Source organism: Ictalurus punctatus, chromosome 14, assembly GCF_001660625.3.
Source record: "Ictalurus punctatus breed USDA103 chromosome 14, Coco_2.0, whole genome shotgun sequence".
Lineage (NCBI taxonomy): Eukaryota > Metazoa > Chordata > Actinopteri > Siluriformes > Ictaluridae > Ictalurus > Ictalurus punctatus.
In genome coordinates this window covers 19,448,696-19,475,085 of record NC_030429.2, presented here as the reverse complement: position 1 = coordinate 19,475,085, position 26,390 = coordinate 19,448,696, and the positions used below count along the sequence as shown (strand labels likewise).

The following is a 26,390-nucleotide window of genomic DNA, read 5'->3' as shown; positions in this document are numbered from 1 at the left end:
AGCACACAGTGCATTGCAGCTTGCTACGTATTTGACCGTATATGCTGTGTATTTGAGCTGCAGACCGGTCAGAGTGCCCATGCTGAGCCTCTGTTCACTGTTGAAAGTGCCTACATGTGAGCATCAGACCTGGAACAATGGAAGAAGGTAGCCTGGTCTGATGAATCACGTCCTCTTTTACCTCATGTGGATAGCTGGGTGTGTGTGCATCGCTTACTTGGGGAAGAGATGGCACCAGGATGCACAATGGGAAGAAGGCAAGCCGGCAGAGGCAGTGTGATGCTCTGGGGAATGTTCTGCTGGGAAGCCTTGGATCCTAGCATTCATGTGGATGTTACTTTGACACGTACCACCTACCTAAACATTGTTCTAGACCAAGTACACCCCTTCATGGCAACAGTATTCAACAATGGCAGTGGCCTCTTTCAGCAGGATAATGCGCCCTGCTACACTGCAAAAATTGTTCAGGAATGGTTTGAGGAACATGACAAAGAGTTCAAGGTGTTGATTTGGCCTCCAAATTCCCCAGATCTCAATCCGATCAAACATCTGTGGGATGTGCTGGACAAACAAGTCCTATCCATGGAGGCCCCACCTCGCAACTTATAGGACTTAAAGGATCCGCTGCTAACATCTTGGTGTCAGATCCGACAGCACACCTTCAGAGGTCTTGTGGAGTCCATGCCTTGATGGGTCAGAGCTGTTTTGGTGGCACAAGGAGGACCGACACAACATTATCAGGTGGTTTTAATGTTATGGCTGATCAGTGTATATTCTATTATTACTCTTTATATTAGTCGGACTCTTGGAAAACCCAGTGGATGTTGCTGTAATTGAAGAATGACAAGCAGCCGGGGTATTTCCAGGCCTCCTCTCATGTGATGCACACAAAATACCAATTAGCATTTTATAGGATAAAAGGGAATGTTTTACAGTGATAGTTAATGTCTGAAATGAAACTTTTCAGGATTTTCAGATGACTCTCAGGGACACTCCTTGGGCTTTGTACAGTGCCATTCCCAGTCACTGACTTTCACACATTTTTTTAAAACTGGATTTAATGTTGCTCCACAAGATGTTTAAAGTTTTTTTTTTGTTTAAAGGTAGACACAAGGTTCAAACTATTTACCCAACTACATTCTTCATGCTATTGAAATCCAGGGCTCTTTATGTGTGGAATCATGTGTGGCGTCCTCAGACAGCAGGAACCATAAGGGCTGTGAGCTCCTCCACTCCGGCTCTTAGCTTGTTAGAGAAGAGCTGTTGTGCTGTTTAGAGATAACAAGTGATGGGATGCCCGCTTTAGTGCAAGGCTCACTGAACCAGATGCCAGACGAACCACCAGGGTCACATGACAACAATACTCACGCTAGCACCCAGCCAGTGAGATGTAAGAAAGGGGAAGAAAATAGTTTAACTTTTTTTTAAAAAAGTGCCAAAGAAATTAAATACCATTAATACTAAGGACCTCTCTCTAAAATGTCCTTAACTCTCTATAGTCATTACAATAAAGCCATCAATTTACTATAAGACTAAAACAAAGTAACTTTATATGACACAGCAATTGTTAAACGTTCAATAGTAATTGACCGTGGATAAGATTGCATATGATTATCCTTGTCTTTTCCATGATGATCCAGGTTAGTATAATACATTTACTGATTAAATGTACACCTGTAATATAATTGCAGAAAAGAATGAGTAAGGCTACTCTATACATACTTAATATATTTAATTTCAGTGACTTTATCACAACATTTAGGAGATGTCTAGAGTGAGATGGAATAAGAGGCAGAATTTTAAGTGGCCTCCCTGACTTCTTCCCCACATAAAAGAACTCTAAAGAGACAGGTGAGCTAAGACCGAGAGCCCCTACTCTTTCAACTGCCTCTACTTCAAAGTGCTTGGTATGGAGATGACACCAAACCCTCAGCACCACAAACAAAGGTGCAGGTGCCATGACGCATAAAAACAAAAGAAAAGACGACGCTTTATGCCGCTGTGTTGTTCCAGTGTCGTGGAGCTCCAACTAGCAACCCACTGCACTAATCATCATGACTAACCCAAGCAACCAAAACAATCAAGATGCTATGTTCAAAGGACAGCTCTCAGTGAAAAGAGGCTCATTTCACTAATGTATAATGATATCAAGTTTAACATCAAGACAAACCCCATCATGCCCTTATGGTTTTAATCAACCCCAACTTGGGTCCTCATAGCAACAAAGCAGAAACAACCAACAAATGGTTCACATCAGCACATACTCTTGTGCTGCATGACAGTTCGCCAGTTAATGAGAACAAGTGAAGGGTTTCCAAGTACATGAAAATCCCATGACATTGACACTGCGGTTGTTTTGGTTGGATTAATGTACCAGCCATTCTGGTTAACTTTTCTGCCCTCAAGTGTAGTAATGCCTCCGCCTCTCTGTGCTGCGATACTGGGATTGCCGTTGTTACTGAGAACACATTCTCACTCTGTGTTTTTGAAGTTTTCTTATGTAAGTGAAAAAGGCTGTGAAGAAGGAATAGGGACCCCCACTTTTTCCACAGCTCTCTCTTTACTGAACCTGAATCAGCAATGTGGGCCTTTTGTGTGAAATCTAGTCTAAGCCCAGAGCTCCCTGACCAGTGACCCACTTACCCACATCTTAAAGAGATTTGAGGGTCATGAGTTCAGAAGAAGGTAACTTGTCTGAGAGCTAGATGGCATCCTGTTTCAAAGGTTCAAATGCCCTCCTCTTAAAAAAAAAACATCTCCCCTCCCCAGTCCCCCAATTACTCCTTTAGTGCAGTTTGCATGGCCTAAAATGTGGCTAATTAGCATAACATCACAGAGATGAAGGACAACAAGAGAAGCCTTGCTGTGAGGGTAGACTGCTAAAGTAACACAACACACAAACCCGTCGACCTTATTTAACTACACAGAGTCATTTATTGTTATTCATCAGGTGGCTACTTTAAAGTCATGTTTTCACATTTTCACATTTAAAAAAAGAGAAGATTTTGCTGATATTTAAACATGAAACAACGCCTAGACATTATCCACATGAGCTCGCATGATCGTCTAAAAATGGATCTTTAATCACTAAGCATGAACTGTGTTTCAAGGCCAAATACCATGGAAAGCTCATATTACGTTTGTCTACAGTGTTGACATTTCAATGCAATGCACCAGTGACCACCAGACAAAAATAGCAGAACTAAATAGTAGGCAAAGAGCCTCACCATGCCATGTCCACATTCAGTTCCATCAGCCAAGGGCATGTGCTGCGTGCGGCAGCCTTTATGGTCCCCTTCAGAGCTGGTACACCAGAGCCTCTTACACTGTCTCTGTGATAAGGGTAGAATACCAAAAATATCATTATTTATCATGTAAATATAAAGAAAAAATAATTTCATTTTACCTCAAAAGTAGTCCAAAACTGAATCTGCATGATTTAGCTGCAATAAAACAGTGTTTTTCAGTGCTTCAAATATGTAATAATCCTTGTAATACAAGGGCATAAATTAACTCAGGTGATGTCATTTTCCTACAAAACCACAGGAGGATTCTCTCTGATTTGTGCTGTGACCCCAGTATAATCAATGTTGTATCATAGATCTTCACTCAAGGCTGTATAACATATTTTAATATCCAGGCCTTTAGATCAGTTAAATTACCTTTGATTGGATGATGGGAATTTACGAGCTTCCCAAGTTATAGGAGATGATGCAACAGTACATAACATCACAAAAGTCAAACATATGTTTAAGAAGTTACGCTTATCATTACCACATTAAGCAATCTTACTTACCCATAAGGAATAAATGACAATGCAATGGTTGCACAATCTATCAGTCTTGAAGATTAGCACCATGACCTCATGGTGACTGCATCAAAAAGTACCTTTATTACTACAATTTGGGGACCATAACTATCAAGCAGTACTGGAAACCCCCGTAGGCAATGATGTAATGCAGGAATCTATGAACGTTTATATGATACCCATATGGACAGCTTGCTTTGAAATCCACTCAAGTCTTGCTCCCTGAAAAGACTACTTCCCTGAAAATAGTGCAATATCCTCTGTGTTAATCAATTTTGTTCACCAAGACATCAGTGAACTGTTTACACTAATAATCACACTCGTACTTACAATTTTAATAAAACAACAAAAAAATTACGAGTGATCTTCTTGTCAGCTGTACATAATTATTATCAGCAGAGTTGGGTGTAACACGTTAATGCAATCTAATGAGTTTTTCTGATAACACAGTAATGTAACGCATTACATTTAACATTTTTAATGTAATTTGACAATTTACAGTTACTAATGTCAATAAAATTAAGTTACAAATTTATTGTTAAGAAAACAATATTAAGTAAAATTAATTTTTTTAAAAATAAATCATGTTTCGCCCCAAAGATTTTTTCTTTACCCCCAAATAATTCTTGACTTGGAGAGGTTTGTCACTAGGTAACTGAACATCAGTAAATGAAGATGGCGGTGTTGTAATTTTCTATCTTCAGTGAATGGAGGCAAGACCAATCAGGCAGGGTTTACAGGAAAATACATGGAAATACCCGTGTCTTATTGGCTGACAGTCTCTCAATTCTGCCGAACGCTAGCTCACAGTCAGTTTGAGGAAAAATGGATATACGTCATATGTGTTTTTTTTAATCAATAAATGGGTTGAAACTGAAACAGTAACAGTAATGCTGAGCAGGAAAACAAAGTGTGTAAATGTCTATATGAGATCCAGTTTACGTGAACATGATATTAGCAGAGCATAAGGAAAGATAATGTACTCTGCATAGCACTGTAGCAGCTAAACCCATATAGTGATAGCTTAGCTGTCCTTCCCTTTGGCTAGTGACACCAAACTAGCCTAGTTAGAAAAGTTTTACATTTTATCGGTCTGGTAGTCCTACAAACAGTAACAACACTCGAGGCAAGTTTTATGATAAATCCATCTTTTTTTAGTGTCATATATTGACGCACGTTAAAATTACTGAAAGAACTATGAGTTTCACTTTGTAGTGTATTTCTATAGGTTTGACAGGTTTTGGAAGTAACGTGAAAGTAAAGTAATTAGTAATCTGATAACTTTTTACATGCAGTAATCAGTAATGTAATCAGATTACAATTTTAAAGTAGTAATTAATAATCTGTAGTGGATTACTTTTTTGAGTAACTTACCCAATACTGATTATCAGTAACTCCAAGGGTTTGTGGTTTTGCGATCACAGAAGTGAACGCAAAATCAAGCAAACTCCGCAATATTCTGAGGATCTTGCGATTTTTCAAAATTACGGCAGATTTTCCGCAGATTTGGGCCAAGACACGTCATGTGACACCATCACAATGCGCATTCAGTCAAAGCCCTCGTCGATTCACGTGCGGCAAACATGAGTACAGATAAAAGATCTCATTTACCAACAAACATCACTGCGAAAGACCTCGATACTTTGGGCACTGATATGAATTTGGATACCATTTGGTGTAATGGTTTGACTTCATCAAAACATTTGACCCATCAACTGATACATTTTAAGCTGGTACACGGGATTTATGTCACACCATATCGGGCATATTTGATGAAGCTGACTAATGACAAAACATGCAAAAAATGTAACACTGGTTCGGTCTGTGATTACATTCATATGTTCTGACATTGACTTGCATTATGAGTCTTCGGCTGAATGTGATTAATAAAATGAATTCTGATCTTCTCAGAGTCGATGTTCCACTCTGTCCCAGTTTGCTGTTACTGGGAGATGACTCGAACCTGTCACTTAATTTACAGCAAAAGAGAGTGTTGATGGCCGCTTTAATGGCATCTAATAAAGCGATTTTAAAGGGATGGTTCGATGTACACTGCTGTCTTGTGTCGATCCGACGCTCTTATTTCTGTTGAACAGCTGCTATTAGTTTCATCTGTTGACTGAGTACTGTGATTTAATTGTGACGTAGTTTGTGTTTTTGTTTTTGCCTTGTTTTTCATCAGAGTGTGTGAGTGTATATATACAGTATGTATCTAATATGTATGTGTATAGGTAGGTATGGATGTATATACATATATATGTATAAAGATATGTTGTATATTTACTGCTTTTTCTATCGTTTTAATGTTTTTTTTAATGTCTTCTCTCCCCCCTAGACATAATTATATCTTGCATGGAATATAATAATTAGATCTTGCATGGAATAGTTGTTGGTTTTTTTGTTTTGTTTTTTTGTGTCTTGTTTCATCTTTGGTTTTCGTTTTTTCATTTTTTGCAATCAAAAACCAATAAAAAGTTATTTGCAAAAAGAAAAAAAAATAATAAAAGATTTGTGCAATCGCGATTTCGCCATTTCAAGTAGTTTTCCACAAAAAAAAAAGCACAAAAACCCTGCAAGTTGCATTGCAATTTTTTTTAAAAAGCCACAGCAAAACCTTTGGCCAACACAATCACAAAAAAAAAACTGTACTGTTTGCATTTCTGCTTTACTGATCATTGATAAAATCTCTAGACATGTTCAAATATGAAGGCTTACCATGAATGGGCAGACTTGGGAGCCTGGTCCAAACATAAGTTCGCACTGTCGATTAGCATTGTAGATTTGACCCGGGAGCTTGACAGGGAGGTCGTAGGACCTGCCAACTGGTTCATCCAACAAACATTCCCCATAACCAGTACTGCCAGAAAAAAATCAGAAAAGCATCAATATATATTTGTCAAAGTGCATTAGTTCGTTTTATCTTCATTTGCAAAACTGTGTCAGTTGTATTCATGCCTATTTTGTAGAACTTGCTTTCTGAATCACTTTGCACAAGCCAATCTTAACAAAACCCTGAAATAATCTGGGTAGCAGTGGGTGGTCTGTTTTGCTACCTGCTCAAGCCACTAAATGTCTTGTCTCCATTAGTGCTCCTGGACACCTCACAGAGGCTGTGAGTCAATGTGAGAAAAATCCCACTCCAACAGTACCTTAGTGTTCCTCTTCACAATGTGCAAAATGGAGGGATTTAAAGGCGCATACACACCTGTGAAAAATCTAATTTCATAAGATTGATCCTGCACCACAGCCTACTCTCTAGTGACATACAGCCTGTTCACCACACCCAACCTTTGAACACAGCAAGGTCACAAAAGAACAGCTGTTTAAAACATGCTCACCTGTGCACTGTACACAAATGTGGGATTTACACCCTGAATAGGTCTTTCAGTGATATGTATTATAGAGTCATTCGGTAAAATACAGCAAACGTCCCTGGAAAGAGCCTGCTCTGTGATCCTGCCCTCTCTGTCTCGCTTTGCCAACAGAGAAAAAAGAAAAAAAAAAGGAAACGGAGCACCACAATAGTAGTTTGATGTGCAATTATGAGACATGTTGACGCTGCTCATGCAATTTGTCCACTAACAGGGGACTAAACACCTGTTTCATCCAGCCCCAGCTGATCCCCCGAGCCTTCTCATTACCTCAGCTTATCCTCTGTCACAGCTCTTTCAGGCCCACAAACGGTCAGAGGCACCTCTGTTATCAGCGAGAGAAAAAAAGTGGTTAAAAGCAGTATGTGTGCTTTAGGGAATTCATCTGTTGAGACGAAAACACACAAAGGTTTAAAAGAGGATGAGAAAACGTATCTCACATCTGCACTACAGTACAGGCAATTCTGACATGTTGTTCAGCACTCGGACTTCAGTACATCAAGTATTAAGATTTTATTGGGCTCGTTAAAAACAGCAGGACTACTGTATAAAAAGAACGTATTGAACGCACAGAACTTAAAATATATTTGGGTTTTAATGCAAGAAATCTATCAAGACTGGAAGCAGGCCAAACCCTGGCATACCTGGTAATGATTGGGAGGAATTCTCTAAAATCAGTTTATTTAATAAAATGACTTGCAGTTACTTATTCAGTTTTAGTGGAGTGCGCATGCTGAAAAAAATAGACTAGGACAGTGTGTCTTTTGTTACATGATATATGGTTGATTAATAGTCCTACATGTATAGCATAACTGCCTTTGGTGGAGTTTAAGACTTAGTACGTTTACATGGACAACAATAATCCAATATTAACCCGATTAAGACGATATTCTGATTAACAAACTACCATGTAAACAGCAATTTTTTATTACCTTAATCCGATTAAGGTCATACTCGAAGTAAACACAAATGGAATTAAGACGTGTGGATTATTCCTGTTTTAGTCGCATTATGGAAGTGCATTACAGACATGTACACACCTTAATCACATAATTAACGTCGTCTGGGAGTTTTCACTGCATTTTGCGACAGGACACGTACATACACGGCAGTGCTCAACCGTTTGACTTACTTGCTATATAGTAGGCGAAATGCATACATTTCAGCTGCTATATAGTAGGTAAGTATGTGGTTTGGGACGCAGCCCACGGCTTCAAGCAGTCGTGTATTAGCACGTATAATATGACAAATAATTAACTGCACTTGAATCTTTAGTAAAATTAAAAATGAAACAGCCAAAACTGTATACGGTACCATAACGAAGACGAACTGTATGTTAATATGTGAAATTCTGGAGGGAACGTCAGACGGTGTGGCGTGGTGATGTAATGACGTGTGACGTTAATCGATCTATGTTCTATAACATGTAAAACGGGAACATGAAAGGAGTATTCTAAAAGCGACTCATGTAAACACCTTAATCACAATATTGTCTTATTCAGAATAAGCTCAATAATTAGATTATCGCGGTCCATGCAAACGTAGCTTTTTGAGACAGGAGTAAAAGTAGGTATATAAATCTAATCATGATAAATCATTTGGATCATAGTTTATGTTTTTGAAGCCAAAGATATGAGAATTGTTTTGTAATGGTCTGGGTCTTCTATTCCTTGAGATTAACTCAATAATCATTCAACGGGATTGACCATTTCTCTTACTGACACTGTAAAAGGGAAGATAAATGCCTTGCAAATGGAGCTAATTGGCCTGACACTGAAGATGCTGTCCAAATAAAAGTGGTTTCAGACCAGCCAACTGATTAATTACAGCGCATGAGTCCAAGTGCCTGCTTAATCCTCCAAGTTTGCTCCCAGCTGCACGGGACCGTCATTTGGTAGAAATGATGTGGATTCAATATCAGTGTGTACATCAATAACTGTGTAGAAATAAATAAAGAAAAGGCTTTTCCTTTGGACTTAGGAGAAAAAAGCCAAGAACAATGTTATTTTTTCTACAGAATAATTTAATTTAAAAAAAGAGTGAGGCCACTTATCTGACTTTAAGATACACCTGTGATGATTAATTAATTCGTCCATACATACACCGAAGCTGAGGAAGGCCTATTCACCTCAAGTGTTTGGATGTACTCCTTGAATTTGTGCGTATGTATAGAGTGTGTGCTTGTCATTCTTTGCCAGGCTGTGGGTGTACATGTGTCTTTGTGTGTGCATTCCTTCATGTGTGCATTCTTTTGTCTCCTGACAGGAGAGTGTTAAGGGCTAGAGAGCTCTTACAGGAGAATAGGCAGTCAAAACACTGACATACTTAAGCACATTGGCTCTTGCGAAGTGCAGCGCTGATCAGTGCTGTGTATTGTTGCCTTTGCTGAGTGTAGAAACAGTGGGCTTTGCGTTCCCATTCATTCCCACTAACATAGAAGCACTATGACAAGTGCTCTACATCCAGCTCTCAACTCAGTGTTTATAAAATACCACCATTGTTAGGCAAAGCAATTTTTTTCTGACACCCAGGAAAAACATCGTCGGCCGTCCTACTACTGACATTTCGAATTTTGTGTCATAAGTCAGAAGTCGACAAAAATCACCCACGAATCCCCTACTGCCCTGTATGGAAAAGGACCCCTCATCCTTCCCATGCTGTGGTGCATTCCGTCCAAAGTTGTTGGTTTTTTTTTTTTTTCGTGAAGGCTAAGAACAGAAAGCAGCAGATTGTGTTGTGTTGGATGGAAAGTTCACCCTGCATCCTCAACCTTCACCACAGCAAGCGAGCCCTCATCAACAAGACCGTCTTTTGTGAAGAGCCGCAGACGGGTTTTTGCGCTGGAGAGCAGATCAAAGAGTCGCATGCAGCGGGAATCTAATTTTAACTGACATTTCCCATCTTAAAGGGAAACCCTTCAACTGGGGCCACTGCTTGCTGCTCCACTTTGGAAGCCCTGAATGGACCGTTGCCCTGGGACACCGTTGCTGAGGGACCAGGCATGTCGACGACTAAATGACTGTTTGTCCAGCATTTCAGAGAGAGGAGAGAGAAATAGAAAAGAAGACAATGACAGAAAAAGGAATATAGAAAAAGTACAGAGAGGTGTGGGGTAGAGTGGCTCAAACAAGAGGATTGTAATTGATCCTTTTTTTCAACTAGCAAACATCCCTAAATAAAAAATAAATAAAAAAGATAAAACAAGATGGAATAAGTGTGGCACAAACAACACTGACTTTATATTGTAATATGGAGAGGGAGGGAGAGAGAGAGAGAGAGAGAGAGAGAGAGAGAGAGAGAGAGAGAGAGAGATTTGCTGACGTGCACTACCAATAAGATTTTGTGTTAACCCTCATCAATATGAGCTACTGTATATACAACTTGCCATTGTGAAAAGGGTAAATATGGAGCGTAAGGACAGACCTTTTTTTGAGAAAGTTGTTGAGTGGTGTATGTAATGAAAGATATTGGCACCTACTCTAGAAACTCTGTGATGTACTTTTGGCTGCACTTGGACCAGGACCATGGGGTGGTGTCGTAGTTCAGAGTCGGGGCCATGACATGATACTGATGCTTCATTCCTGCTTCCCGGCACTTTGGGTGGTTGTCATGAGGCATGTTGAAGCTGAAACACGCACAAGTGAATGATAATGAGATCAGATCAGAATTAACAGAAAGGATTTAAGATTGGATTTATGCTACTTCAATAAATCTTGAACAGAAGTAAAGTAGGTGGTTTTTGGTTCATCACTTCCTATCCATGACCTGTTCTCTAGGTTGAAAAACATCATGGAGGTTGGCCACTGTTATTCAAGTAAGTCTTTACACAATTATAAGACCTCTTGCTAGCAAAAGATTTTGTCCACAGCAAAATCAAACTCAAAAAAGGTTCGGTTATACCCACCTGGAATTAAGTACACAATGTAGGTGTTAGTTAAATACTGGTGTTTTTGCTTTGTGGGTTCAAGTGGAAGACCACCAGAAGAGAAAGTGAGTAATGGTCTCAATATGTCATGTTGAGTAATTGCTAACTGTTGCAGTGGTGTCAAATGAGGGGTCAAGCGTTATGAAAAATTCACAATATGACAAGTGTATAGCCCAAAATGTTTTTTGGTACATCACAATATCACCTTAAGACACTATAGTGCAAGTCCATGTATTAAATTGTTTGGTTAGAGAAACCTAATTTATTTTTAGTATATTTTTGCTATATTATCTTTTAATGAACCTTCAATAACACAACACAGAACTATGAATTTTTTCTGTTTGTTCTGTGAAAATACCCAGTGTTAAAAATCCTGTACCTGTACTTTGACCAATTTACATTTCAGGCCCATATTATCATTACACCCCATCTGAAGGCAAATGATTCATCAGTACAATTTAAATGAGACATTGAGATAAAATTATATGATGCTGTTTTATGCAGTAGAAGTTGTAAGCTTGGAAAAAGTTTAAGCGAGGGCACTGTCCAGCTGTTATATCTCTCACACACACATACCCCCCCATACACATACTATATACTCTCCTGATCAAGGTCATTTTGGATGGATTACACACAGTTGTGTTGTGTTCATTAAGATCCATAAGATTCCAGCTGTGAAATTACACATACACACTCACATTCACTCAAATTAAGATATAAGCACACTTAATGACATGTACAGTACATGAAACATCACATATACCATGCTTTTTTAGAGGCGACCGATCAATTTTAAGATATTCATTTAGGGCGTTTTCACACCTTGTTCATTTGAGCACTCAAAGCGGTCTCGGGCCGATATAACATCTGTGAACACTCCAAATGATCTCAGACCCCCCTAAAAGGACTCACACGAACCGTACTTAGACCACCTCAGGAGGCGGTCTCAGTACAGTTCATTTGTGGCTCCTTTTGTGGTTTGATTGATTTGTGCATTGTGAAATCAAAGTGATATCAGTCTGCTTCACATTTTACTTTATAGATAAAGATCTTGAGAGTTGCTGTACGTATATATAGCGCCAGTTTTCTGTCACCTAGCAGAAAAACAACTCAAATGGCTTTCCATGAGGTCATGCGGTCCCATAATCAGGTCAGCATATTATATAGCAACATGCTAGATAAGCTAATAGAGCCACTGTGGTGATAGCAATTATGTTATAAAGCTTACAGTAAATTGTTAGGCAGCTGTAATAATAGCATTGTGTCGGTGACAGGAACAATAGTTACTGTATAATACTATTCATATACTGTGTGTGTGTAATATATGTAGGGTATGCATGCATTTTGTCTACGCTTACCACTCACATCAGCCAGAAGCTGATTTTGATGGTTCAGCATCAAAAATGCTTCTGGTATTTCACATTAAATCTGCTTTGCCTGCTCTGTTTTTCATCCAAATCATAGCATTTCAGCCAAATGATATGTAAAGGAACCATTTTGAAAGGCATATTCAAAGTTGTAGCATGAACAGCAAGTGGTCTGAGAGCTCATCAATGCTAAAAATTTCCAGACACAGAACTGAGTCCCTTTTGAGTCCAATTGTATTGTGAACACCAAAAACACTGAGACCATTTGCAGCTAGTTCCCTTTCGAGTCCACTTTAACAGAACCGAGTACGGTTCATTTAAAAAGAACTATATGTGAAAACACCCATAGTTGACATTTCTCCAACTCCTTAAGGTGAAAAAATATACCCAATTAGAAATCTCAGTGCCAACAGCATAGCAGTCACACCAACTGACACACATCAATTTCAGTTAGAAAGCAGAAAAGAGGTTACAATTAGGTTAGATTTAATTGTAGGCAGATCGACTCCATCTCCCAGTTATTCAACACAAAGTTATTTCAGTAGCACTGTGTTTATGGCTTCATGTGCAGGCAAGAAATGATGAAAAACATATTAATTTCATAGTTCTTTCATAGCCTCTATTGGCTTCTCAAAATGTCAGGATATGTTTTAGAAGGTTTTAGAAGGTTGCATATAGCAGAGGAACATCATGGCTCAGTGTCACTTCACCTTTTACTTGATATAAAGCATTCAGCCATATGCACATCTACATTGCAGCATGTGTGTGGAGAGAAATCTTTTTTTCTAAATAAGTACCAATCTAATACAGCTGTACACAGCTGAATCAGAGGGTCTCAATGAAAAGGGTCATGTATTGCAGCATTTGTTTTATTTTAATTTATTTAGTACCTGTAATATTCCTATATTTGATCTATTGCTTGTACTTTAGAAAACTTTCAACCTACACTGCCAGTATTTTTAACATGTTTTCTTTTCATTCTTTTTTTTTTTTTTTTTTTTTACAGTTTTACATTTTACAGATACAGAAATAATACAGAATAATACAGAAATAATAATAATAATAATACAGAAAAAAATATAGAGAAAAAATAAACAAGTGTTCTATTAAATACACTATAAGGACACCTGACAATCACACCCATACGTGGGCCTTCTCCAAACTGTTGCCACAAAGTTGGGGCCCAAACCTGTTCCAGCATGATTATGCCCCTGTGCACAAAGCAAGGTCCATGAAGACATGATGCCAAGGTTGGTATGGAAGAACTCATGTGGCCTGGCAATGATCTGAATTTCAAGTTCATTTCAATGGTCTGAAATGAACATTCAATTTAATAAGGCTGTAGCTCAGGACTAAAGAGGAAATATACAGTATGTTCAGCAACAAAGATAACGTGTAACTTGGCCCATGAAGCTCAATGAAAGCAAGCCATGCTTACGCCGGGTTTTGGGAGGTGACAAAAATGCCACACAAACCTGTCTTCCCTTAACTGCACATAGTTTAGTACATTGCGTAGAATATGTGACGAGCCACACTTGTAATTTCTCCACCACTTTCTGTATTAACTTCCCCCTTCCCAAACAATCCTCCTTCAACTGTACATGTATGAAGCTAGAAGATCACTTTGTGTCTTTTCACATCAAAGATGCTTCAATTGTCTGTTTTGATTTGTACATCAGTTTCATGCATAATCCAAATAATTGCTTTCAGTCAAAAAATAACTACGCCTGGGAACAGGCACAATCAATTTAGTAATTAGAATGATCCTGATAGGCAAATTCCAGATCTAGAATTTTTCAGTTTACTAATACTTACTTATTTCTTAATTAGAATTTTAAAATTCTAGAGTATTTCACTTGAATTTCTTGAAAGTTGACCAAAAATGTTAATACAAGCTGTTTATAAACTGCTGACTGGTCGTGTACTTCCAATTTTAACAAGTCCAATTGGCACAACAGAACAGAACATGACAGAAGAACCGAGGAACAGGTCAGTGACTCTGGGTTTGTGACAGGGCCCAGTGGCGTTGCTGGAATTTGCTCCATCTATCAAGTCTAAAGGGGAGAGAACATTACATAACAACTTTTGAGTGATTGAGTCATATGTTAAGAACCAGTCATCTGTCCACAATGGCTTTATTCATAAGCCCCACACCATACATTCGCACATGTGGTGATAGAGGCATGTTGTGAAAACAGGCCCCACAGGAGACCAATGTCATCACAAAACACTCTACACATTGTAATTACATGGTATGCAGTGACATGTAGTGCTTTGTCCAGCTCAGTACTGAAACGTGAGGTACTCTGATAGACTTAATATTAACATTAGTCATGTTGTAATGTCACCTCTCAAGTCATTTTCACTTAATAAATCATGCCTACATATTTTTATTCAATTGTTATCTACTAAAGTCTGCCTTTCTTTTAGCTCTCCTAATCATAACCTGTTTTTATTGTGACTGCCCACTGGTTAATATTCGTAAGCAGACCCCGGATGCTCAGTAATTACGTTTTTAAACACGGCTGATATCCATCAACTCTATTTGTATGAAGCAAAATATGAGAAAGAAATGGACCAAACTATTCACCTTTGAGGAAGCAATGCTACAGTTACTACAGTTTGTCACCAGTATTCTTATTAGCTGTTGGACTTGGGATTAAGTTTAAGGACTTGGGACAAAAGTAGGACGATTACATAGACCAGAGTAGTGGTGGCTCAATGGTTAGTGCTGCGAAGGTTGGTGGTGCAAATTCCAGCACTACAAATTCCACAAATTCCAGCACTAAGTTTAAGATTAAGATTAAGGCCCTTAAGGGGGTTTTCATACCTGTTAGTTTGCCGAATCAGAGAGAAATTGATACTTCTGGTGTTTTCCTGTTTGGTTTGGATTTGTTTCACACTTCACACAACAAACTAAAAAGCAAAAAACATTTGCTGATGGGAATGTAGGGCTAAAAATGTAAGCCGGAAATCGCAAAAATCCCCTGATCACATAGACATTAGAATAAACACATGATGAAATAATTATATAAATAACTGTGTACTCCATCCGGAGTTTATTTTTTGTTTGTCTTTTTCATCTGTCTAGATATCCAGAAGATTTCTGGCTCATTGTATTGTTTGGCCCAGTTTGCACTTTAGGAGTCAGTTTAACAGCTTTTACCTATAAAAAAAAATGTCACCTGCAACCCATAATGCATGGGATGGTGGCATCCAAAATCTGAAATTCACTCCCTCTGACTCTTCAGCATCACTGTACTATGTTTTTCATTTTCTGTGTTTGATTGTTCACTGTTTTTCACATTTTGTGTTTGTCCATGATTGTTCATTGTTTATGTATTATTGTATTGATATTGAAAGCGTCCTTGAGCTCTGGAAAGGTGATATGTAAATGAAACATATTATTATTATTATTATTTGGTTCACTTCCTGCAACTGGGTTCATTCAGGGTCGAATTACTTTCTCACTGTAATCGAACCTCGGATCAATTGGAACTTGTTCAGAAGGTCTCGGACCAGTTGATTTGGTTCGATCCTGAGTCTGGGTTCTCAACTAGCAAAATAAACCATACAAAGAGTGACAATGTACCAGAGTTTGATTCACATTGACTAAACACTGCATATGTGGAAGCACCCTAACCCTCTCTGCTCCAGGGATGCCATATCATTGCTGACCCTGTGCTTTTTCTTGAATTTCTTGAAAAAAATCATTACACATTAACATAAAGGAAGGCTGAATTTAGTCATATTTAGTTAGGGCAAGAACAAAGCACGGGACTTTATACAACAATAGAACTGCATCCCACATCAATATTTAAGAATTTGCTCTTAAAACTGTACCATTGGGCTGGAAACTTTCTCAGTCTTACGGGTTGAACCGTGCTGGGTGCAGTATGGAAGAAGAGAGGTCAGAGTACAGAGGGGGTATTAAGACTGGCCTGTTATTAAACATGCACTGGTTTTATTATGCTTTGCACCTGTGTATGCCCCTGTGAGGGGGGATAAGAGGGCTTTTGTGCGATATAAGAGAGCACTTTCAGCTAGGCGGTCCCCTCCGGGGGCCGAAACTTACACATGGCCCAGTTCATGGGCAATGGTGAAGGAGGAGCTCAGACCGTTCTCTTCACTGATGGAGCAGCTCCGGTATGGGTCACACATTGTCCCCAGCTCTGCCAGGCCTGCATGGAGAACACACACACACACACACAGACAATCAGAGCAGGACAACCATAACCATTATGTTACACTGTATCCCATTATTTTCAGCTTTACTTCAATTACATCAGTTATTTAAGTCCATCAATGGGCAGAACAGTGAAAGATAACCGACATTGATCTACACACCTGCTCTCATGGAGAAAGGCTCATTATATGTCTCATTATATGTTATACTGCACTTTGATGTAATAGTCACTGTACCGTCATTTGTACATGTCCTGCCTGGCAATGAGCCATGAAGACCAACACAGCTGCTCCCACTACATACAACTAACTATGGTTCAATGTAAACTCGTATGAATAAAGCCAAATAAACTTATGAAGCTATATGTTAACGTTCCTCTTTCAGCACGCCTATAGTTATGTGTCATGGGTGTAGCAGTGGACTCGGGGCATTGCTGGACAAGGTCAGGCCAACGTCTTACAAGGTTATGACTGACATGGCCTTTAAATCTCCATGATTCTAACCAGCTGTCAATCTATAGCATAATTAATTTCTTATCATGCCGTGAGAAGTCTAAATGTCAACACTTAGACTTGACCCTTGTGAAATCGTGCAAGGTTACAATCTAAAACTTTCGAACTTAAATGCCATTTAATATTTATATATTAAATAAACAGACTTTAAATTAAAGTTGAGAATGCATTATTCATGATTGCATACTTGCAGAAATGTAAACAATAATCATAGAGCAGTGCAGGTTTGACGTTTTGTTGTTTTGCTTCTGTGCTTCAGGGCATTCCATGTGATTTGAAAAGAAAAAAAAGACTATTACTGTAAAATACAACATTAATTCGAGGCTATTCAAATTCATACTGTTTAAACCATGTGAAAATTGCAGATTTTTTTTTATTATTATAGATGGCCAAAAGTAATCAGTGGGAATATACTTCTAATATATTTTTTCTCATATGAATTCATAAGGGTGCCAATAATTGTTGCACACCTATATTTAACAAAGACATTTTTTTATAAACCTGTGTTGTGTTAGTTAGATATCCATGAGAGCAGAGTATTTCTGTGAATTTTTTTTAACATTTTTTAAACGAAAGATCAAAAGGTTAAACAATACAGACAATTTTTCACAGCCTTCTTTACTCATATTTACCGAGGGTGCCAATATTAGTGGAGGGCACTGTAAATGTTTTTTAATTAACTTTTTGGTAACACAAAAGTATTTAATCTATGGAAACAAATCTATTGACACAAAATCCAACCATGAGAAACTGCAACTGTACCCTATTTATCAACCTAGACAGTTTTCACTTATTTGCTTTCCTACATAGCATATCCTGTATTGTTCTTTTAATTTTATCTCATGACACTGTTGGTTGATTTGGGGTCTTTTGTCTCTACTTGTCCCAGGTAGTGTTTGTTTTAACTGACAAAAGAAACAACATTGTCAGTGATGTGATTTCGAATGACTGAGATATGGACACAAATGTTACAAAACTGGCTAATGCATCTGTATTACTGTCTTACTGAAATGTGACAACTGTGAATACAGGAACACAGCAAATGGTGTATTAGTTGTTAGTTTTAATGCTGGTCTAACAAGAAAGCAAGAATTTTCTAATTGGCTTCTGAAATAGCAGGAATTGCTTTTTCATCAGTCATCAACGTCAACCCATTTGTTATCCAAGATTAATCTGCTTTGCTTTGCAGAAACTAAAGTCAGTTTTATTTATGTAAGGTTCCGCCTATGTCTCATGAATCTGAAGAATGAGGTTGCTGAAGACTAAACCTGAGCTTTCATTTCACAATTACCATCAGTGTTCTCGAATTGTCCAAAGTAGTCGGCTACATGATTATTTCTACCCATAACTTACAGTTATGAGATGAAATAGAGTAATTCTCTTATTATGGACATCTGATAAATATGGGGTCTAATGATTAGGATATAAAGAATGAGCCTTACCTAATGTGTCACACTTGTCTTTTTCCCGACAGATATCCTCCCTGTATGAAAAAACAGGAAAAGACCGGTTTACAGTAGTCAGAAATGTGGCACATCTATCTAGCTAACATTAACAGCAAAGAGTACCATTTATGAATATTTATCACATTTAGGAATATGATTTAAAATCCTCTCAGAACTCCTGGCAGAGAGGTTCATGTTAGCTATTTGGTTAGCATTAACACTGAAGATTATAAACTTTAAAAATAACACTCAGAAATCCGCTGAGAAATCCTGTCTGATTAGTTTATGTTAACTAGCTGGCTAGCTTTAGCAATAAAGATTAGCAATGTTTATAAATACTGACTAAAAAAATATGACTAAAATCCTGTCAAGTTAGCTTAAAAATACATAGATACATATACATATATATACATATACATATATATATATATATATATATAAGTATAAATAATGGCTTCCTTTTTCCTATTTGAATATTTGAAGACTTCCATATATAGACATGCCAGTATTCTCATCTATGCCATTTAAGACACCCACACAGGGCTTCATTTCCATGTATGGAGTTGCTTTCTGTGGTCTGCAATCTCATTGGAAATAGCTGAAAACTAAAAAGATTTTACTCACCTGGTGATGAGCAGAGCAGTGTCATGATGTGAGGGATGACTGTCATCCAGAACATTCTGACTTTGTTGCCACACGCAGAAGTTGTGTAGTGTCGAAGCAGCATAGCGGTTGACAGTTGGCCCTTCCTAAAACAATTCAGCAAAAGCATTTGTAATGTATATAATGTAGTTTGAAATGTATACAATTATGTGAAAATTCTGTACTAATACATTCACAATAGCTATGTTTCCATCCAAGTTGCGAATTTAACTTATGCAAAAAATCGGAATATCGCATAAAATATTTGCAAATAAAGTACTGTTTCTATCCCATTTCGTTCAAGAGAACAAAATCGCCACTTCCGGGGAAACTGACGCAAAGTAACAATACAAATGGAAGTTGTTGCAACAGGGAAACCACTGTGGCTCTTTTTTCCAATTTAATAAATGACTTCCGCTTCAGAGCGCACAGAAAAAAACACTACCACAACCTCAAACCTCATGTTGTCTCGTGATAGGAGGCAGATTACAGACTCCCTGATATTGGGAACGGAATCATGTGAGACAGTTCTGGGAGGTAATTATACCAAATCATTTTGATGACAGACTTTGGCTCAGGCATTTCAAAATGACAAAAACACCATTTGAGATGCGCTGCAACAAGATTTGTCCACTGGTTTTACTTTTCTGAGCCAATTACCCAATCACATGATTTGTTGAGGCAACGTCACATGACTTTTTTGATGTGCATCAAGGAATGTATTTGATAAATGTGTTTCCAACATAGTTTATCCTTATATCTTCTTATTTAATAAAAAAAAATTAACCACCTCAATTGAGTGAATAAGTGTTTTATGTGCAATTTGGAGATTTTATTCGCATCTGGTGTTTCCATCCAGCGTTTTTATGAGATATCCAAAAATTCGCATAAAAATACGTGGATGGAAACCTAGCTACTGTCTTCATTCATCAAAATAAAGCCTACAAAGCCCTAAACACAGTTCAGCCCATCAAACTCCTTGTGCTTCCTGTGATGTTACACTGTATAATAACTATTTTGAGGACTGAATACAGGAGTGACTGCATCCGTGTTATTGTGTCTGTGCTTCATTAAGATTCATTTTCATTTATACATTTTCAGCGCAGCAGATCCTCCATGTCATGCCTTGTATCTAGCTATATATTGCTTGCATTATCAAAAGTTAGCCAATATTATCCTTACCCACACTTTATTGACAAGTTTTTTTCTCCTCCTGATTAAACCCCCTGGGATCCTTTTCCCACCCAGGAAACAAAAATATGGCAATTTTGTCAGTCTAAGTAGAATCAGCAATTCAGGAAAATCACATGAGGATCCACAGGCTTTTTTTGTTCGTTTGTTTGTTTGTTTGTTTTTTGTCAAAGTACTAATTACAGTATTCTCTGCCAAAGTAAGGTGAGTAATTTTAACCTCTACTGACGGTTGCTTTGAGCCAAAAAATTAGTCCCACCCACAACAGAAAAATCATGTTACTGAAACACTAGGACTAGCAGCTATGTTGCGATCAGGTGTTTTAATTAATAGGCTTTAATAGAAAGGCTCATTCATCTTTCATAGAAAGCTATTGAAAGGTGCCAGGTGTCATGTACCTCTTCATTGTGAATAATGATCAGTTTGACAATCATGATATTGATGAGGTTTCCAACGCTGGGATCTTTGTAAACCGCAGATACCTGAAATGAGAGGCAAAACACAGGCAAACAGATGCTCAACCATATTTGTCAAAACATACATAGTTCAGCGTGACTTTAAGACAGTACAAGCAGCCTGAGGCCGAGGCTGAGGCTAACTCTTACAACCCACGTTTCTTATGTTGCAGTGTCATTACGATCATGTTGAGGAACTTCTAAAATAACTTTGACCTAAAACTGAGACCCTGTAAAACTAAAAAGCACTGTGGAAGACAATTCTCCAGTTGTGTGTGTGTGTGCTGCTCCTGATGGTATCCTAAATGTCTGACAGGAATTCATTAGTCCTCTCTATGTCACAGAGCTTAAGGCAAAACCTCAAGGAGAACACCTTAAAAGATCTTAAATAAATTACTACAAATAGAAGGGGTAGGGGGGAGGAAGAAAAGAGGGAAAAAGAATGTAGATGTCAAGAAAGAAAAGACAAAAGGGGACCCCCGGGATATAAATCAGTCACTGTAGGGTACTAATGAAGGCTTTTGATGGGTTGGGGTAGTTCCAGACTGTTTTCAGACAGCGAACACGCCATAATGACAACATCAGCATGCTAAAAGCCCCATTTAAAATCCCCATCCATCAGAGAGAAACTCCACCAGACGACACCACAGTCTGTCCCCTCTGGGTGCCATCACTGAGTTTTTTACCTAATCTAGGATTTTACAGAATGAATTATTGAAAAGTGAAAGCTTTTATAATGTTATTGCACCATTTCTGATGATTTAAAATGTTAGATTTGTCTATACAAACTCATTTACAGCAAAGCAAATAAACCATAATTTGAAGTGATAAAATAAGGGACAAGACACCCACTCATCAGATGAATAAACGTAATTTGAATGGGAAGTCATATACTGTATACACTGAAGCACCAATACACGTTAATGACCAGATAAAACAAAACCAAAAAAAGCTGTTCAGAAGTCATGTCAACTACCAAAGTTTTATTGTTGTTGCTTTCTTAAAAAGTATTTGACCATTCTAACAATCCAGAAATTAAAGAAAAATATTGTTTGGAAAGGTAAAATATAGTTTGGAAAAACATCTTACTTACTACTGACATGATTGTTAGAATGTAGTGCTCCAGATTGCCTCCGTGGTGCCGTACCATCTTGGCGTCTGCCGTGACCATCAGTTCCACAAAGCGTGGATAGGACAGGAAACGTTTTCTCCTGCTGCCACTGGATTGATTTTTGGAGGTTGACTGTTGCATCCGAGGAAGACGTTTGTCCATAGATTCCCATACTGACTTAACCTTTTCTTCAAGGCTTCCGTTGCTATGCAAATGATTATGATCTTTCATGCGATCTGTGGGGGGGAAAAAAACAACTAAAATATGTGGTGGTCTGATGAAAAAATAATGAAATTTTTGTAAATGTTGTGTTTACAAAACACAGATTTTGCAAAACATAATATCTACAGTGGATATAAAAAGCCTACATACCCCTATTAAGTCAACATACACATGTAAGATTTTGTGATATAAAAAAAAAATTAAACCAAGCTCAATAATGTCAGAAATCCCCCCCCCCTCAATGTGAAATTACAACATATAAAAATTAAGTGGAAAAACAATCAGAAACATTTTAGGGAAGAATTAAAAAGTTACAATAACCTGGTTGCATAAGTGTGCACACTCTTTTATAATTGGGGATGTGCCTGTGTTCAGAATGAACCAATCACATTCAATCTCATGTTTCAAAAGTAATTATCATACAGCTGTCATCAATGAAATTAACCCCAAATAAAGATCAGCTGTTTCTGTAGGATTTTCTTGACATCTTCTTGGTTTCATCCGCGTGCTGAATCCATGGTCCACAAACAGCATACAAAGCATGCACAGTATTTCATTTGTCAAAACGTATTTATTAGGAGAGGGGTATAAAAGAATTTCCAAAACAGTAGATGGAACACTGTGAAGGCCATCATGAACAAGCGGAGAAAATGGGGCACCAAGGTGACATCACCACGAACAGGCCATCCCTTCAAAATTTACAAAAGAACAAGACAAAAACTTACCAGGGAGGATGCCAAGAGACCTACAGCAACTTTAAAGGAGCTGCAGGAATACCTGCCAAGTACTGATTATTCTCTGCATGTGACAACAACTTGAATATTCTTCACATGTCTGGGTTTTGGGTAGGAAGGCTAGGTCTGACAAAAAACATCCAAGCTCAACTAAATCACCCCAAAACCATGTGGCAAAATGTGTTATGGTCAGATGAGGCCATTTCCAAAAGGTATCATAATTCCACCACCAAAAGAACACCATAAGCACAGTGAAGCATGGTGGTAGTAGCATCAGGCTTTAGGGCCACTTTTCTTCAGCTAGAACTGTGGGGTTTATCAAGGTGGAGGGAATCATGAATAGCTACAAATAACAGTCGATCTGAGTGCCAAAAATGGTGAAAAGGAATGTCAGCTTTCAGCATGACAATGACCCAAACATACATCCAACTTAACAAAGAAATGGCTTAAACAAAAGAAGATCAATGTTTTTGAATGGCCTAGCCAGAACCCAGACAAGAATCCAACTTAAAATCTGTGGGGTGACCCACAAGTCAAGATGTGCTGTGCTGATAGACTCTTAATCAAAAAGACTGAGTGGTGTAATAAAATCAAAGGGTACATAAACAAAGTTGTAGTTTAGGGATGTACATACTTATGCCACTTGGTTATTGTACATTTTTGTTTTTTTGTTTCCTTGTGGGGTTTTTTCCTGAAAAGTTTCTGATTGTTTTTCACTTTATTTTGTAAACTTTAGAGTTGGGAAAAGATCTGACATGATTTATCTTAGTGTCATTCTTTTCCTTCACAAAAACCTGCCATTTTAACAGCGGTGTGTAGACTATTTATATCCATTGTTGTTAAGAAAGCTTTTATTTTATACTGTATAGCATTCATTGGTTAGAAAATGCATAAAAGACTATACATATTAAAAAAAATTTAAAAAATAGCAACATAAGACGGTTTGTGATAAGCTTAATGTAGTGTGCATTTTGTTTTTGTTTAGTTTTGTTTTGTTTTTAATTTATGACATCATTCTTTTTTTTTTGCTAGTGTTTATTATCAACACAGTTTTAATGAAATTGGTTGTTTCTACATCACTGTTTTAATTTTGGTTATGGCTAATTTTAGCCATATTGTTTCTTGTATCGGGAAAAAGCTTCATATAAAACTTTACAATTGGGTTACGAGATCATTATTTTCGGCAACGGACAGTGTTTATGATCAATAAAATATGAGTGAAATAATTGCTCCTAAGTGTTTTTAACACAATATTGTGTTAAATGAAGCCATGTTAAACTGTTTCCTTTGGCCTAATGGGAAATCCTCAACATGAAGCATCCATTTTTAAAATGTTTTTGTTTAGGCTATGATACTTTTCTTTTAACCAGATATAGTGTTTATGATAAATAAGGTGAGAAGTCACTGTTACATGTACATGTGCATTACTGGTACATTTGCCACATTTACATTTAAACACATTTAAGTGTGTAGAAAGTTAAGTTTATGCAAGAATTAGTGTTCCTTGGTTGTCGTAAAAAAAGCATCTGGAAGTTGTTCTGCAAGTTGCTTCTATTCAAATAGCAAATGGTATGGTTTTTTTGCCTTTCAGTAAAACTGGAAGAAATAGTTTCATTGCTTAAGATCTTTAGATGTCAGAGCTCTAGTTGTTAGTATTTTAGGCTCTTGTCATTTCTAGAAGCATCATTTTTAATTGAAAACCATGGGATTCAGCTCTTAACCGCACCTTTAAATAATCTTATCAACCATCTAAAAGCCTTCCTTTTGTCTTACTGCTTACTTTGAACCATATGACATACTGCATGATCGTCGTCATCCTGGACCCTGCAAATCAAGGTCTTGTCCTAAATTTCACTAAAACCCAAATGATGTAATCAGAAATGACTTTTTCTAGATCCTGGAAAATGAATGAATGGCAGTTCAGAAGTTCAGAGTCATGACACGCTCGTGTGCCGCCTGTGAAAACGCATTCCCTCGCTTTCTTTTCTGCACTCACTCTCTGCTTGAGGAATGAGAAGCACATGGACAACAGAACACACCAGATTCCCAGATTCTTTAGCAATGACAGCTACAGAGAGAGAGAGAGAGAGAGAGAGAGAGAGCGAGCGAGAGCACACTACCCTCAAGGCAAGCTGAAAGGAAGAAAAGTACATTACCATTGTTTATCTAGTGTCAGTTTGGTCACATCCTCTTCTCTTGTTTACAGGAGTTTCCACTTCAGTGTTACATGAGCCACTTCAGAATTGTTCAGTCAAAAAACACCGACAATCCAAACCTATCCAGCCTTCCCTGGCTATATACACTGCCATCATGTCTGACAGATGAATGTTTCAAGTGCTATTAGGAATGAGAAGGAATAATAACTCAAGCCACCATTTTGCATTCCAAACAAAAAATATGATATATTTGACAGTTTTCACAGAATGCAAAACCTCTTCTCAGAGCTGATGTGTGCAGCTGCTGCAGGCAAATGATCAGTTAGTGTTGCTTTACTGTGATAAACAATAGAGATTTACAGGCAGGCAGTATTATTAATATTACATCATTCTATACTATCACATCTACCTGACACAAGCCCAGAGCTGATTCTGGCATAGATATATGTACGCTGAGAGTGTATTTGTTTGCATTTGCCAAAGAATGGCAATTTATTTTCCATACAGTGTATGCCTGTGTGCTCTGGACTTTATCTGCAAGTTATTTCTGCTCCAATACAGTGTGTTATATGGGTGCATGTGCTGTTATGTCAGAAAGAGAACTTGTAATATTTTGGCATCGTGCCACACATGAGCACAGAGGAGATGTCAGTCCTACAGACTGATCCGTTTCAGAGACTTTCAAAACAATCTTTGGTTTTAGCTGTTGTCTGATATTTCAAGATTTTTAAATGAGCAATTATGATAAGGAATAAAACACAATGTAGTGTGTTGTTAAAATAATCAATGATGTGATTGTGTGATACATCACCCCCATGAAGTTAACAGCATGTCCCAGTGTTTATTTCCTCTTATTCCACAGCCATATGTCAAAGCTAATCATCGATCCATCCAACCATTTTCTATACCGCTTATCCTACACAGGGTCGAGGGAGGCCTGGAGCCTATCCCAGGGGGCTCGGGGCACAGGTCAGGAGACACACTAGATGTGGTGCCAACCCATCGCAGGGCACAATCACATACACATTCACACACTATGGACAATTTAGAGATGCCAATCAGCATACAACGCATGTCTTTGGACTAAGGGAGGTGCGAGGCAAATGTGCTAACCACTAAGCCACCATGACCCCCAAAACTAATATATTTTTATTTAAAGAATGACACATTTAATTAGTTTATAGTTACACTTATTGTTTTTGAATGCCCACAAAATAAGTTAGTTCCTGATATAACGGCTAGAAACAGTCGTTCCTTCACCATCC

At 37.9% G+C, this 26,390-nt stretch overlaps 1 protein-coding gene across 4 annotated transcripts in view; it reads right to left on the bottom strand.

Annotated features, from left to right (window-relative positions):
- LOC108275288 (A disintegrin and metalloproteinase with thrombospondin motifs 20) overlaps window positions 1-26,390 on the bottom strand; it is a 102,061-nt gene that overhangs the window by 52,869 nt on the left and 22,802 nt on the right. The window contains exons 4-12 of one of the 4 annotated variants that reach the window (XM_017486009.3): window positions 21,996-22,249; window positions 20,846-20,929; window positions 19,239-19,363; window positions 18,612-18,652; window positions 17,357-17,422; window positions 16,547-16,652; window positions 10,658-10,804; window positions 6,524-6,665; window positions 3,228-3,332 (exon numbers count right to left, since the gene is read on the bottom strand). In XM_017486009.3, the coding sequence (XP_017341498.1) occupies window positions 3,228-3,332; window positions 6,524-6,665; window positions 10,658-10,804; window positions 16,547-16,652; window positions 17,357-17,422; window positions 18,612-18,652; window positions 19,239-19,363; window positions 20,846-20,929; window positions 21,996-22,249 (1,070 nt within the window). Of the gene's footprint in view, window positions 1-3,227; window positions 3,333-6,523; window positions 6,666-10,657; window positions 10,805-16,546; window positions 16,653-17,356; window positions 17,423-18,611; window positions 18,653-19,238; window positions 19,364-20,845; window positions 20,930-21,995; window positions 22,250-26,390 lie in introns of those variants that run through there. The other 3 variants (XM_047159731.2, XM_017486011.3, XM_047159732.2) reach the window with 3 other exon arrangements.